At 44.3% G+C, this 16,934-nt stretch overlaps 1 protein-coding gene across 4 annotated transcripts in view; it reads right to left on the minus strand.

The window, feature by feature from the left end:
* MAP4K3 (mitogen-activated protein kinase kinase kinase kinase 3) overlaps positions 1-16,934 on the minus strand; it is a 783,526-nt gene that overhangs the window by 463,757 nt on the left and 302,835 nt on the right. For all 4 annotated transcript variants that reach the window (XM_077486491.1, XM_077486490.1, XM_077486493.1 and 1 more), the window contains exon 12: positions 9,752-9,862. In XM_077486491.1, the coding sequence (XP_077342617.1) occupies positions 9,752-9,862 (111 nt within the window). The remainder of the gene's footprint in view (positions 1-9,751; positions 9,863-16,934) is intronic.

Here is a 16,934-nt window from a genome sequence, read left to right on the forward strand (position 1 = left end):
CCGAGGTCCGAGAGCAGCCGAAAGCCGCCGAGAAGTTCCAAAAGCCGCCGAGAAGTTCGGAGAGCGGCCGAAGGCCGCCGAGAAGTTCCGAGAGTGTCCGAAAGCCGCCAAGAAATTCCGGGTGCCGCCGAGATACACGGGACATCTCGGTGGCACAATTTTTAAAAACATAAGCGCTCAATGCACTAAGACGGACAGGCTGTAATGAGGACAGGGACAGGCTGCAATGAGGACAGGGACAGGCTGCAATGAGGACAGGGACAGGCTGCAATGAGGACAGGGACAGGCTACAATGAGGACAGGGACAGGCTGCAATGAGGACAGGCTGCAATGAGGACAGGCTGCATGACAACAGGCTGCATGACAACAGGCTGCATGACAACAGGCTGCATGACAACAGGCTGCATGACAACAGGCTGCATGACAACAGGCTGCATGACAACAGGCTGCATGACAACAGGCTGCATGACAACGCTGCAATGTGGACAGGCTGCATGACAACGCTGCAATGCGGACAGGCTGCATGACAAGGCTGCAATGCGGACAGGCTGCATGACAAGGCTGCAATGCGGACAGGCTGCATGACAAGGCTGCAATGCGGACAGGCTGCATGACAAGGCTGCATGACAAAGCTGCAATGAGGACAGGCTGCATGACAAGGCTGCAAATGACGCTGACGAGGCTTCAGATGGACACTGATAAGGCTGCATTGATGGGCATTTAAATGTAAGTTTTTTTTCCTTAAATTTCCCTCCTAAAAGTTTTTTACACAAAATTCCCTCCTAAACTTGGGGTGCGTGTTATACGCCGGCGCGTGCTATACGCCGATAAATACTGTATATATAGATCAGTTTAATCATGGAGATTGTCACATTCTGATTTTACACATCACTTTAATAGTGATCTTTTTTATTCATTAGTATATGGCACCTTGCACTTTATTAGAGTCATCCTTTTCATTGAGTTGTTCAGCATCACAGATTATATATATTTTATATTGTTGATTGACACCGCAATAGGTAAAGGATTGATTTTTATTTTTGCATACTTTGTATATATGATTCTTATATCATAAAGGAATTTATTTGGGGACAGCACACTCATTTTCTGTATAGTATTTGTTTAGTAGGATATTTACTACTTTAGGAGCAGCAGTCCAACTATTGAAAGCCAAGCATGAACCCAGCCCCCTCCCTGAGCCATAAGAGAAAAGTCACCTGCATTATGTTGCATGAAAACATTGTTAGCATTTTAAACAGTTAAAAAAAACCTTGGCAACTGTGGGCTAGCTATATGCATGTGACCATTGCACATTAATATATTACTTTTTTCCTTTTGTTTTTTTCTCTGGTTGTGAAGACTGAAGTGCTTCTGCTGACCTCGGTCTGGACCTGTTCTGTCTCGTCTTTTCCTTTTCTCTCTTCTTCCTTTGACTGCCCTAGCTAATGGAGATTGTTAATATTGCTTGATATGCACATTTACAGAAGGGTGGTCCCCTATATAACGGGAGAAGGGTTATTTTTTTTCCAGATCAAATGGTTGCTGAATTTAATGTTCAGGGTTATATTCCTTGGGAACCACTTTTCCCTTCATCCCATGTGTTTTTTGCCCATTTGTTCTTGATCATTATTGCACTCTTGTACTACTGTTGGTTCTTTTGTTTGTAAACATTTTTTTTTTTTTTTTCTACTTTTAAAAACATGACTGAATTGATGAAGCAAAAAGGTGCCTTAAACCCAAAACTGCCATTTAGAGGAGGCCTGGACATCCACCTGGTAAAACTTAACGTGTCAACAGAAGACAGTGAGAAACAGATGCCTGATGCTGAAATGCCCATGAAGCACTAAAGGATCTGACAGAATGTCCATTAAAGTGGAACTTTAGTCAGAAAATTAAGTCCTGCTAGATCACTTCAGGCTGGCCCCTTCTGCAGGTATAGCTATGTAAAACACTAAAAATAAGTGTCTATACTGTTTAAAATTCCAAATATACATGTCTCACCCTGCTTTGCACATGCTCAGTTGCTCTACATTTTCTGCATTGTGTCAAAAATCAGAGTCATTAGGTGCCAATCTGCTGACAGACAACGATTTCCTTCTGCTTAGGGGTTCTGGACATCAGCAAAATGACAGCCTACAGCAAGAAACTGAAGAAATGCTGGAGGCAATTTACAAGCACACACTAATCTTGATTGCAAAATTATTAACGTGTAGTGTATGTTCCTTGCTAAAAAAAAAAAAAACTTTATTAAGTTATGGGAAAAGTTCTGCTTTAACAGAGAAGGGAGAAACCCTGTCCTTTAGACCACAGGTTTAAATTATGACTTGTCTAAAACAAAACAGTGGAGCGAGAATCAGGAATATCCCCCTCAGGAAGCACAAAGAGGGAGTATGATTGCCTAAAAGAAGCTGTAGCTAAGAGGTACCTCTCACAGCACACACATCACAACATTGGAGGGATTTTTTTTTTTTTAAAGCAGAACATGAGAAAGTAAGGACAATGACCCGATTGGGGTCAATGGAGAAAACCATCTTAGGGAGAAAAGAGGCTTTGGCCTCAGGACAATCTGTGTAGGCAAGGCTACAGGATAAAGACAATGCAGATAATTCAGGTCATAGCAAAGAAAAAGGCCACCTTGCAAGTAAGGTCAAAAAAACAAATATCCTTAAAAGCAAAATGTGTGGGATGCCCTGTATAAAAGCCTTAACCAAGGAATGAGAGTCCAATTTCGAGACGTCATCCATGTACCCTTCAAGAGGGTAGGGATAACTGAATTTGATGAGCCTCTTCCCCTCAGGACCTGGACGTCAACAGCCAAGCCATCAAAGACAATGACCAAGAAGCAAGATGGTGGCCAAATCCATGAACCAAAAGGTTTGGTTGACCTGGAAGGGCCCACGGATAGTTTGAGTATGTCTGAATACTACATCCTCCCGGGCTAATTTGGTGCAATGAAAATCCCCAAATGCCCTCCATCTCAAACCCCAATCAAAGCATATGGGGGAGGAACTGGGTGTTTGGAACTACACAGATCAGATGGAACTGATCCCGCAGAGTCACCAATGCAAAAGGTCTGAGCGTCTGCTGGTAAACCTGTCCAGCTTCTTGCTGAAACTGGATACCAAAAACACGTCTAGTGTCCCCAACCTATGGCAAAGGGCTTCAAACATGTACCCGGATAGACAGCCCATTCCCCCAGATAGAGATCCTAAACACTGAGAAAATCCATCCCCACTTTTTCATGTTTAGGATGTGGATGGCTGAGAAAATGATGTTCCAATCAAGAGAAGATCAAGTCAGCCTTCTTTTAAGCAATGCAACTTCTGGTGTCTCCTTAATGGTTGATGTAGGTTATGGCCATGGCACTGTCTGGCTGAATTTCTCTTGGGTGACCCTGTAACTGAGGGGTCTTGCGATGAAGGGGCAATGCAACTGCCCTGAGCGCCAGGAAGTTGATGGGAAGTTGGGCTTACTCAGAAAATTAAGTCTCCTGCACCGGGAGAGTGAGCCACCTCAATTATATCACGCGGTTACAAGCTGGAGTTATAGAAGTGCCCCCTCAGAGGTATCTAAGATCCAGCGTTTCCTTGGATCCTCCAAAAAGAAACGTAGTGCTTCAGGCACTACATCATCTAGTGCATCAAGGAGCGATTGTAGAGGTTCCGGTATCCGAAAGGGGCACAGCGTTTTACTCAAACGTATTTACGGTTCAGAAACCAAAAGGGTACACAAGGCCCATTTTGGACCCAAGGTCCCTGAACAAGTATCTATTGATACAATCCTTTCAGATGGAGTCTGTCCGCTCAGTAGTAACCTCACTCCAGAGAGGAGACTTTTTAGCCTCCATGGATATAAAGGACGCGTACTTACACAAACCTATCTTTCAGCCTCATCAGAGGTTCCTACGTTTTGCAGTAGAGTAATGTCATTTTCAGTTTGTGGCTCTACCCTTTGGGCTTGCTACAGCTCCCCCGGGTGTTCACAAAGGTCCTAGCACCAGTACTGGGTCTTTTAAGGGCTCAAGGGATCCTGGTGCTCAGGTATCTGGACGACCTCCTGCTCAAAGATCACTCAGTACAGGCTCGAGAACAGAACATAATATACACAGTGAGGTATTTGAAAAGCTTAGGTTGAATCATAAATACCGAAAAGTCAGCCTTGCAGCTCAAAGTCTAAAATATTTAGGTCTGATTCTAAACACGGTCCAAGCAAGAGTATTCTTGCCACCCGTAAGGATCTGTGTGTCAGATAAGGGGCACCAGACAACCCCCCATTCAGCTCTGTATGAGTCTGTTAAGGAGGATGGTAAGGGCCACATTGGCTTCTGCTGCTGTCACTCAAAAGCTGTGACATGGGAGTGGGGGTCAGGGCCAATGGACGCAGCAAACGGGACTTGGGAGCAAGCCCACACAGGTGCCCCCATGGAAAGAGGCTTTCCGTGGGGGCACCCAATGAAAGGGGGGGGCCTGGAGCGCCGGTGGGGGACCACAGATGAGGAGGATCGGGCTGCATTGCATTGCACAGAACAGGTAAGTATAGGCATGTTTATTTTTGTTTTGTTTTGTTTTTTTAAAAAGTGGGATCACCACAGAGTTGCCCTGCAATAAGCAGGCTAAGTCAACCATATAAGTTAGGGGTCAACTGATAATTTTTTCAGAGATAACACCGATACCGATTTGTCGGCCGCCTTTTGAAAAATCAACACCATTTTCTACACAAATCTGGTATGAACTGAACATAAAAATTTAAACATTCTTCACACCATACCTGCATGAAAACTGATGGTAAAACCACACAGATTTAACTTGCAGAGACATCACTTTCATATCAGTTTTCATGTGCGATGAAGTCAGTTTTTATGCACGTTGTCATCAGTTTTCAACGCGCATCAGTTATGTGCTCTATATTGGCACTAATATTGAAGTAATATTTTTTTTTCCTGTGCAGAAAAATGCAAACATGACACTTTCCACATTCCTGCACAGAAAAAAAAATTGTCACGTTGTGGTTTGAACAGGGCACATTGAGAAGAAGAGTAGAGAGAACGGTTGTTTTTTTTGTGCCCTTGCAGGAAAACTGACGTCTTCTGCACCACGGTCAGGGCCGGACTGGCCTACTGGGATACCAGGAAATTTCCCGGTAGGCCATCTGCCCTGGGGCTGCTTTGATCAGTGGCTGCGCTCCCCTCCTTCCCTAACGCTCTCCTCCTTTTTTTGTGTTTCACACACAGCGGGCATTGTGTGTGACGGAGCTGGGTCTGTGTTCGTTGGCAGCATGGCGCTGTAACAGGGTCCCGTCTCCTAGGCCGCCATCTCATGAGATAGGCGGATCACTAAGACAATCAGTGTTCCATCTATTCTAGACTATCACACGAGATGGCCTACAAGACGGGACCTCGTTACAGCACCGCCGCCGAACACAGACCCAGCTCTGTCACACACAGCCGGAGTTGCCCGCTGTGTGCGATCCAGCCAGGCAATGGTGAGTTTGATGGGCAGTGAGGCTGCATACATGAGCACGGTAAGGCTGCATACATGGGCACAGCAAAGTTGCATACATGGTCAGTGAGGCTGCATACACTGGCACGGCGAGGCTGCATACACTGGCACGGCGAGGCTGCAAACATGGGCACGGCGAGGCTGCATACTTTTTAATATATTTATATATGAGATAGGGTCTGGGATTAAAAGTACCATTTCAGTCTTTGCAAATGACACCAAGCTATGCAGTGGAATTACGTCCTTACAGAATGTCACCAACTTACAAGTGGACCTCAATGCACTGTTTAATTGAGAAACTATGTGGCAAATGAGGTTAAAAGTGATTGTAAGGTCTCGTTTTAAAAAAAAAATTCTATAAAAATAACTTATACTTACCTGCTCTGTGCAGTGGATTTGCAGAGAGCCGCCCGGATCATCCTCTTCTCAGGTCCCTCTTCTAAGGGACACCGCCAGCACAGACTTTCCGTGATGCGCGCTCGTGGGAGCGCACATTGCGGAAGTAAAAAGGAGGACATCCAGGGATGCCCTCCCGGCAATTGCCGTCCGCACTGTAGTCCTCTTTCGGCTATAGCATGGGCGCCTAGTGGTTAAGTGGTTAAGGATAGATATGATCAACATGTTGGAGCAAATTGGACCTTGTAAAACAACCCATTCAGTTTAAAATAGAAATGAAAGGCAAACAGTGTATACATATATAAAAAAGTACTGTTTTTACCCTTTTACATAATCTAAGATTAGAAGGGGGGGGGGGAAGCAGCAGTACACGATCTTCCCAGTGAATGGCTAAGTGGAGGGGAGGGGGGGATAGGGGCGTGACTGCGTGTCTGATCATTGGAGGCAAGCAAGCCGAGTTCTCAGTACAGCCAGAAAGCCGAACACACTGAGCTATCATGCCTAGTGTGGTAATTAAAAAAAAAAAGAAAAGGAAAGCAGAGGGACTGGCAGGAACACCAGGTATTTGACACAAAGCAATATAAAGAGAACAGGATACTTTTTTCAAGTACAAGGTACAGCAAGCACATACTAGGGATATGAAATTTTGTTTTGATATATACTTAAAGAAAGGGGTTTCATCTCAAAAAATGTTGCCTAGCCCAATTGCCGCATATCAATGTACCTCCAAAGATACTGTATACTTTGACGTCACTATTTCAAGGGGTAGTATGAATACTTTTTTCAAGTCACTGTATATAGATGGATGGAGGAATTTGATACATTTTTTGTTCAGCCCACAGGCTAAACAAACAAAAAAATCTAATTGTGTATGGCCAAGCTTTAAAGTGGATGTAAACCCAATTTTTTTTTTATGTCATAATGTAGAGTATAAGATTTCCTATCATTTGAGCCTAGTCTTGCCACAAAGTTATTCCTCTTATTATTCAGTGAGATAAATCTTGACAAACAGGGAAAAACTTTGTCAAATCCTCCCTCTTGCTGTGACAGGTGATTTACATATCTCGTGCACTAGCCTAAGAGACATGCATTCTTTTTTTAATTCCATCCCACTTTCTTCTGCTGCTCTGCCAGAATTGGATGTTCCCCACCTTAGCATGATTTGGCATGCTCAAGTCATGTGGTTACTTTCCTGTCTTTTCACTGGATGTTAGTGATCATAGCAGAAGTTCAGTGTAACAAATACACAGGAGAATATGCATATTGACAAGGGGAGTGTAGGGGTGGGCGGGGAGTCTACTGACATCACGACTCCACCCACTCAGCTCCAGACAACAGACCCACCCACAAAATATGCAGTTTTTCGGGTCTAATAGCCGACAGAGGGGAGACATTTGACAGGTAAAGATAAATGCAGTAGGCATGTATATCCTTATAGATAACCCCTATGGCAGTTACATAGTAAGGTTGAATAAAGACACTAGTCCATCCAATTCAACCTGCGTGTCTACAATTGTCCCTATCCCTGTACACTGCACACTTACATCGGTCCCTACCCTCAAGGAGCCCACAATTCAAGGTCCCCATTCGTATACTAGGGCCAATTTGGGAGAGAAGCCAATTAACCTACCTGCATGTCTTTGGAGTGTGGGAGGAAACCGGAGTACCCGGAGGAAACCCACGCACAGGCACAGGAAGAACATGCAAACTCCAGGCAGGTAGTGTTGTGGTTGGGATTCAAACCAACGATCCTTTTTACTGCTAGGTGAGAGTGCTAACCACTACACCACTGTGCCGCCCTGTACCGGCAGTAGTTTAGAAAGGATGACATTGGGTTTACATCCACTTTAACCACTTGCCACCGCCCGCCATATAGCAGAATGACGTTGGCAAAGTGGTTTCAACATCCTGACTGGGTGTCATATGACGTCCTCAGGATATTAAGCCGCTGCGCGCAGATCGTTGTTGCGGAGTGTCAGTCTGACACCCCGCAACACCGATCTAGGTAAAGAGTCTCTGACGGAGATGCTCTGCTGTGTCAAATCACGGCTGATCATGATGTAAATAGGACGAGCCGGTGATCTGCTTTTCCTCACTCGCATCTGACAGACGCGAGTAGAGGAGAGCCGACCAGCGGCTCTACTGACAGGAGGGGATCTGTGCTGATTATCAGTGCAGCCCCCCCTTGGATCCCGCCCAGGATCACCAGTATACTGCTCAGGACCACCAGGATGCCCATCCACATTGGACCACCAGGTATGCCCCCCCCCAGACAGCTGCCAATGCCACCAGGGATGCCCATCAGTGCCACGTATTAATGCCCATCAGTGCAGCCTATCGGTGCCACCCATAATTACCCATCTTTTCAGCCTTACAGTGCCCACCTGTGCCACCCATGAGTGCTCACCAGTGCCACCTAACAATGCCCAGTGTCGCATACAAGTGCCCATCGTCAGTGCGCCCTTAGTGCCCACTCATTGGTGCCGCTTTATCAGTGCCCATCAGTGCTGCCTTATCTGTGCCCATCAGTGAAAGAGAAAACCTACTTATTTACAAAATGTCATAACAAAAGCAAACATTTTTTTTTTTTAATTGTCGGTCTTTTTTTGTTTAGCAAAAAATAAAAACTGCAGAGGCGATCAAATGCCACCAAAAGAAAGCTCTATTTGTGGGTACAAAATTATAAAAACTTAGTTTGGGTACAGTGTAGCATGACCGCAATTGTTATTCAAAGTGCGACAGCGCTGAAAGCTGAAAATTGGTCTGGGCAGGAAGGTGTATAAGTGCCCGCTATTGAAGTGGTTAAACTTGATCCGAGATTCAACCTATTTTAAATGCAAAAAATGCCTAGGTATTATTTCAGTCATAGAAATGTCTCTGCCTTGACCTGATCGGCAAACTCCCTTCAGTTATGCACAGAGAGATAGCGATAGACAGGAAGAAATGAGAGGATTGGGTTAAGTACAACACTGGTGGATAATGCAGCATAAGACATTTTCTTAGATAAAAGAGTATGCTTGGGCACTGTTACTGTTGTACTTCAAATAGATGTTTTTTTTTTTTTGTTTTTGTTTTTTTATTGGCCCATCATACTTACCTAGGTGGATGCAGCATGGGTCCCCTGTCGCCTCTTTACTGAGAACCGAGCCACCGAACACCGCTGATACCTCTGATCTCTCACCTCCCTGAGCACTGCTGCCTGTCAATCAACAGCTCTCCTGCTCCTCCATGCTCTTTGGAGAGCTGAGCTGTGGAGGGGTGGAGAGTGGTCATCTCAGTGGTTCACTGAGAGGCTGAGACCGCCATCAGTCCAGGCACCTGGTAGATCCAGACTTCAGAAGTCAGGATGACGCAGTGCTTGGACTGATCCTGGTGATGTTTTGCCCTTCAGTGATCCATTTTCAGCAGAGAGAGATCTGAAGTCCGCTCTCTGCTGAAAACGGGTCACAGGAGTGCAAAACTAATTGCACTTCTGTGACCCTTAGAAGAAGCCCAGCCAAACGAGCTCAGGCTGGAATTCTCCTTTAAATAAACCGCTATTGATCAAGTACTGTGGATACAAAGTGCACTTTAAGAAAATGTCTTTTTTCACAGAGCTCTCGACCAGCATAAAAAATTGCTTTGAAAACTATGATAAATATCATTGAAAACATAAAACAAAAAAATAAAGTAGTAAATATTATCTAACTACAATATTTAGGTGATGAAAATATGTTTCAGTACTCTTAATAAGCCAACTACTATAAAAAGGTACACGATTCAACTCTTTGTATTTTCTAATACAATTACACAATCCATTGCAAGAAGCATATGATGTTTGGCAATTTGTTATTTGTGTGGTTTGAAACTATTCTTACCTCCGGATCATCATCATCAAAGTCGTGGTAACTAGAATGGTCTGGATTATTCACTTTATCCAGCAATTCAATAGCAAGCGTGCGGTTTAATGGCTGTGAAACAAATGGATGCTACAAAGGAGAGAAGAAAAAAGTGTTATGTGGGAGGGGAACCATCACTACCTATATGCAACAATTTTACTTGTTTTATGTGTGTCTGTATATACACACGCACAGACAAACATATCAAATTTTAAGCTGAGAAAATGTAGACTTAAGAAAAAAATTAAAACATTGTTAAACATTTTTAAATTGAAGACAGCAACATGTCTCAAAAAATGTTTAGACATTTACCATGGTGTAGCATTACCTCAACTTTTAACAAACTTACCTGAAAACAAGGTTATCTGGATCCCACCCCCTTTGGCTCCACCTCTTTTGCCATGCCCATGTATATCCCACCTTTTTGATGAAGTGCCCATCAAATGCAGCCTCACCAGCGCCCATCAAATGCAACCTCACCAACACTCCCATCAAATACAGCCTACCAGTTCCCATCAATGAATGTTTGCTTTGCTTCCATTCATTTAGGAGTTGGGACACAGACAGTGCTCCTGCCTGCTGATGCTGAGACTTAGTTGCTTGCTGCAGAGAGAAGAGAGTAGGAACACCAGTAATTAGGCATCCTAGGCAGCTGCCTAGTTTGCCTAGTGGTAGCACCGGCCCTGTATACAGTATCTTTCAGGATTGATGGTGCCTTTCCAGATGTGCAAGCTGTCCATTCCATATGCCCTAATGCAACCCCCTGCCACCAGAGATGCAAGATGCTGATCCGAGAGCTGATATTAAGCTGGAATGTCCCTTTCCTCTTTAGGCCTCGTTCACACCATACATGCAGAAAAAACTGCTAAAAAAAGTACAGATTTTACTTGCAGAGACATGAGTTTACATCAGTGTTCATGCGTGTTTCAGTGAGTTTTATACACAACGCACAGAAAAAAAATCTGCGTGTGATACTAGTGTTGTAGTGTGAACAGGGAAAACAGAGAAAATTTGTTTTCTTTGCGTCCTTGCAGAAGGCATGCAGAAAAAAAACTCACCTTTCTACACATGGTGTGAACAAGGCCTTAGTCCAGAGGATGCGGTGGCATATAAAATATGGAATTTCGATTAGTCTAACCACAGAGCAAAGTTTCCACTTTGCAACAAACCATTTTAGAATAAGCTTTCGTCCAGAGAAGAAAGTTGCATTTATGGATCATGCTCAGATATGGCTTCTTGCATGACAGACCGTTAACTTGAATTTTTGGATGGCACAGTGAACTGTTTTTTAGAAGAATTCCTGAGCCCATGCAGTGATGGCCATCAGCCTGTTTTTAATGCAGTGCTAGCTGTGGCCTGAAGATCATGGGCATCCAATATTGCATTTCAGCCTTGTCCCTTGCGCACAGAGATTATGTACTGTAAATGACAATATAAAGTCATTGCAATTTTATATAGAGGAACATTATTCTGATATTGTCTAACAATTTTTAGGCGCAGCTTTTCACAGATTGGTGAACCTCTGCCCATCTTTACTTCTGAGACACTCTGAGTCTCCAAGTTGCCATTTCTATACCCAATCATGTTACTGACATGATGCCAATTAACCCAATTAGTTGCAAAATCTTCTTCCAGATTCCTAAGATTCTGGGTTGCATGCAAAAAGCGTAAGGGTAAAAACAGTAAATACTTAGCTCTTCTGCTGCCTACACTGCTCTAATGAAGAGGAATTTTCTTCTAAAGTCTTAGAAGAATGATGATCTCGTCGTGCTCAGTTGATTCTCCCAATGATCTCCACAAGACTACTGTAGTTGAAGTGGGTGGGAAAAGAGGAGGGGGTGGGTTCTGCAGTCTTAAAACAGTCCTCAGATAACAATGCCAATGCTTCATAAATACAGTACTTACATGCATTAGAGACTTAAAATGAGGTGTTAAAGCACATGCACTGAGGACTGAGTGCTGATGGGTTAATGAACACTAGCTAGGATAGTGGTTAATGTACAATTGCTGGGGACTAGGTGTTAAGGGACTAATGCACAATAGCTGGATGCTGATGGGCTAATCACATAAAAGCTGTGGTCTGGGCGCTGATGAGTTAATGTTCAAAAGCTGGGGACTGGTCATTGAGGAATAAACTCACAATAGCGGGGACAGACCAATAAGGGGTTAACACACAAAACTTAGGTAACAAGCACTGAGGGTTCAACACACACATGTTGAAGACTGAACACATATACAGTGTTGTACATGTACAGGTTCTTAGAGTGTAGAGTTTAAAGGATACGTTCACTTTATAAAACATGTTACAAATGTATTGCCCCATCCACCCCCCAATCCCTCATTGGCAGTGAGTGGGGGACTCTGGACTGATAAGTCAAAATTTGAAATATCTGGCTGTAGCGTGAGGCAATTTGTTTGCCAAAGAGCTGAAGAATAGTACAATAATGAGTGTCTGCAGGCAACAACGAAGCATGGTGGAAGTTCCTTGCAAGTTTGGGGCTGCATTTCTGCAAACCAAGTTACAGATTTGGTCAGGATCTATGGTGTTCTCAATGCTGAGAAATACAGACAGATACCCATCCATCATGCTATGTCACCCGGGAGGCGTGTGACTGGCTCCAAATGTATTCTGTAGCAGGACAACGACCCTAAGGCTCGGTTCACAAAGGGGCAACACGACTTTAGGAGGCAACTTGGACGCGACTTGGACGTGACTTGCACACGACTTACAACACTACCTTAAGTCGCCAGGCGGCTTGCCGTGGCCAATCAGAGAATGAGCTCTCAGGTGGGAACTCCTTTTGAGAGCTGATAATTCTCTGAGAGTCGCCTCCGTATAGACGGAGATCCGACTTGGAGGCGACCTCCATTCAAATCAATGGGTACCAGTCACCTACAAGTCGGATTGAAGTAGTACAGGAACCTTTTCTGAAGTCGGAGCGACTTCAGTAGTGTGCATTAAGATAGCGCTCATTCACTTACATTGATTTCTACATGTTGTGCGACCTGAGGTGACTTGGGGTACTTGAAGTCAGACCTGAGTCGCCCCTGTGTGAACCGGCTCTAGACATACAGACAATGTCAACAACTATCTTCAGCGTAATCAAAAATAAGGAGTCCTGGAAGTGATGATTTGGCCTCCACAGAGCCCTAATCTCAACACCATCTCTGATGTCTGGGATTACATGATGAGACAGAAGGATTTGAGGCAGCCTACATCCACAGCAGATCTGTTTTTATTTCTCCAAGATGTTTAGAACAAAATACCTGCAGAGTTCTTTAAAAAACTGTGTACATATGTACCTAAAAAAAAATAATTATGCGGTTTTGAAGATTTTGGATTTCTCTTCCGTTTATTTACTGAACATTTTGGTAATGGTTAAAATAAATGTATGTTTTTAGACCTGCCTAAAACTTTTGCAGAGTAGTGTATATGTGCTAAATTGGACGCTGGGGATTAAAGTCAAATCAAAAGGGGGGTGCTTACAATTAGCTATAGTCTTTCTCCAAAAAAGGAAAAATAAATATTTCTGTAACTACGGAGCTGGAGTTAGGTCATAAATTGTTGTCATCTTACACTACCCTCCTCCAGACAGTGCTTCTGCCCAAGGGCATCTCCAATGCCCTTCCCAGTACACACAGACCGAATGTCGGGAGACACTGGCCGGTTCAATTAAAACTGTCGGACATTCGGCCCACGTGTATGTCAGCCAGTCCAACAGAAGCCGGCCATATGGCCGGCTTCTGTCAGACGAGCATGCTGGAAAACCAGCAGCCAACTGGCTGCCAATGGCTGAGAGCGCTGACCGGAGCATTCTGGCAGGGGGGTTGTTAGTACAGCGACTCCGACCAGAGCAGTTTTTGCTTAATGGCACCCCAAAGGCAGTGCGATTGTGCCACGGTTGTCAGGCGACAACGCGCTCAAAAATGGAAGCAAAAAAAGCAACGGAAAACGCATCTGGGTCAGTGGCAGAATTTTTGGAGAAGGAGACCCATTCAAAATGAATGGTGCCGCTCCAAAAACACACCTCAAAAAAGCAGCTCAAATACTCAGCACAAAAACGCGATGTGGGAGCATTGCTAGATGTTGTTCAGATATAGACGAGGCCTAAACAAAAAAGCATCATAGACAGCAGCCAGCCACAGAACCTGATTGGAGCCAGCCTGAAGAGAGTGGGGCATTGCAGTCGCCTCAATTATATGCCTATGAAAGCTGTTTAGAACCCCAGAATGTGAAACCCTTCTATTGCAAGACCCCAATCAAGGCTAGGGTAGTACTAAATCAGTTTCCGGAATACATATCATGGACCGGGGAGAAGAGTAATTCCTCTTTTGCGGGTGCCTCAATCTCCATGGGTCTACCAAAGTGAGTGAGTTTTGACTACAGTTTTTTGCGCCAAGAGTATGACAGGTGGGAAGAGCCCCATAACATATCCAGCATTGCTTAAAGAGGGAAATGAAAGTCTCCATCCAACAGAAGGACACCATCATGAATTCTAAACTGGTAGGCATTAAGGAACATAACTTGAGACGATATGGATTAGGAAAATAGACGCTGACCAAGGTCACCGTGATAAACTTGGCTTTGAGGAGCATGTAATGACCCTGAGGATCTGTACAAACATCTCTAAAGGCCAGGGTATAGACTTGGCTATTATTATACTGGCTCCTTTGGATTTTGACATGGGAGATGCACAGTGGTAGTTCCAGGCTTTATTTGGCGAGTTCAGAGCTGTGTCATGTCTAAAGAGGGTTTATTGCAAGAAAGCCACCTGTGTACATCATTTCTTGAGGTCAGACAGGAGTCTGCACCATTTTTCCGGTCCCTGACATTCAGAAATATAAACTTAATCAGGTCATGATGGACCCCAGGGGAGCGACAAAAGGTAAAACGAGGAAACCAAAAGAGAAAAAAAAGGACGCAGAGAAGGGGTAAGTCCCCTCTGACCATGCACCTTCTGCAAGGACACCCGTGGGCTGTCTAGCAGGGGTTCCTATATTCACTGCTGAAAAGGTTGTGTACACTAGGAGACTGGAAGTGCAGAGGGGTTTGGGGGGGGGGAGAGGTAGGGAAGGTCCCACAATTTAGGCAACAGCAATCACAGGTCAATTGGCTTCAGTATAAATCACACAAATAGGAAACATAAGGGGAATACAAAGACACTGAATTTCAAAAGAGCCAACCTCCCTAAACTACAAACTTGCTAGAAGGCATACATTGGGATAAAATCTTAGGAACAAAACACGGAGGAGAGATGGGTTTTCTTTAAGAGCATATTAAATAAGGGCATTAGTCAATGCATCCCATTGGGTAATAAATGTAACCACGTCAACCCCGGAAGATTTGCCTTCTTACCGATCAGGCCATTTTTGCATTATGGCACTGCGACACTAACTGACAATTGTGCGGTCGTGCAACACTGCATTCAAACAAAATTGACATTCTTTTTTTTCCCCACAAATAGAGCTCTCTTTTGTTGGTATCTGATCAGCTCTGCGGTTTTAATTTTAAACATACAAACACATCCCAGTTCTGGCTCTCATGCCTGCGACCTCCGACCACGCGCATCAGTTCCCCCCATAGTGCAGCCGACACACAATCGCCTGCTATCCCCACTTAAAGGCCCGACGTACAGTCAAGATGGCCCGCAGGAACGTGCCAACCTGCCGCAGTATGACGGCGGCTGGTCGGCAAGCGGTTAAACAAAAGTGCTGTAACTGATCTTGAAATTGATTCAGGAGTTGAAATAGAAAACGGGCCTGATCTTTTCAAGAATAGTAACATGGTGACAGTGGAGACTTCTGATAAGTCTGTTGATTCCAAATCGTAGTAATGTTATGCAGCAATATGAGTCTTCGTCGCCATATGCCCAGAGAAGGGCCAATGCACTGAGACCAGCTCTCAAATGCTCTGTATGTAAAAAGTGGGGTCACATTGGCAGGTATGGTTTGGTGGCTAATAATAAAATGCAAAAAAAGAAGGGAAGTATGTTTTTGTGTGTGGCATACATTGGCATAACCAAATTGATTTGATGCACCCAGAAGGCTGACACTTGGGCATAGTAAGGTGTCTGTTGGCCAAACTAGGGAGCTTCAGATGGCACATCAACTGGGTGAAAATGTCCTTGTGGGGGCGATACTGGACATGTGGGACACAAGAACTGGGCATGGGGGAGATGCGCCTGGTTGATGTCTCACCTGAGGTGTTGGAACCTTGCACAGGTAATGCCAGTGACTACACACAAAAACAACGGCATTTCAATGTCTCACATTGGTTGATAGAAACCTATTACCCTATATGTGCTGAATATACAATCAAGTGTGGTCAATGTACGGTCATTGTACCAGTGGCTTACTCCCAGAGATGTGCAGCCACAGAATGAGGTTCATTCAGGATGCTTATTTCTGAGGAGTAACTGAAACACTATATTGGGGGGATTAGGAGCTGGCATGGGTGTTATTAATGAAGTGGACATCGGAATCCTGAGGAACAAACTCTCAGCCATAGCTTCAGACAGTTAGATCTCATGTACACTGATGCTGGTAAATGGACGTTTAGGAGCAGTTGGGAATTTTTTCAACTGCTCCTGAACTCTCCTCTAGGTTATCTTATCAGTACACGTACACAGGGTCGTTTACAGACATTTCTAGGCAGTTGAATTTAGAGGTGTTTTTTGGAAAGCAAAAAAATTTGGTTCAGAGGCCTCGTTTAGAGGTATTTCAAGCGCCAAATTCTTCTAAATTCTGTAACTCGTATTTAGCCGGGTTTCATTTAAAGACTTTCATTTTTGCCTATTTTGAAAAATGCTTCCAAATGCAAACACGGCAAAAACACTGCTAAATGTGGCATGTAAAACGCGCTGAAACATAAAGCCTAAGCAGGCTTTGTTACTCAGAGAGAAATTAAGGGCATCCTTAACATTCAAAGTAACAATAATGCCCAGGTTAAAGTGGCTCAAGATTTTAGCCACCACTTTAAGAGGCTGGTAGGGAGTGTGGTAGTACAGGGCAAAAATGTGTCATGGGCTCTGGTATGTCACTCAGGGGCATGCTGGGAAGCACAACACGTTAAGACAGTTATGGACTGTTTCATAGGAGCCATTTCTGAAGAAGGGCGATGTGTGCCCTTCAGGCACAAAGTGGGATATGTTGGAAGGCAACA

This window comes from Lithobates pipiens, unplaced genomic scaffold (genome assembly GCF_037356315.1).
Source record: "Lithobates pipiens isolate NorthernLeopardFrog02 unplaced genomic scaffold, aLitPip1_a1.2 Scaffold_18, whole genome shotgun sequence".
Lineage (NCBI taxonomy): Eukaryota > Metazoa > Chordata > Amphibia > Anura > Ranidae > Lithobates > Lithobates pipiens.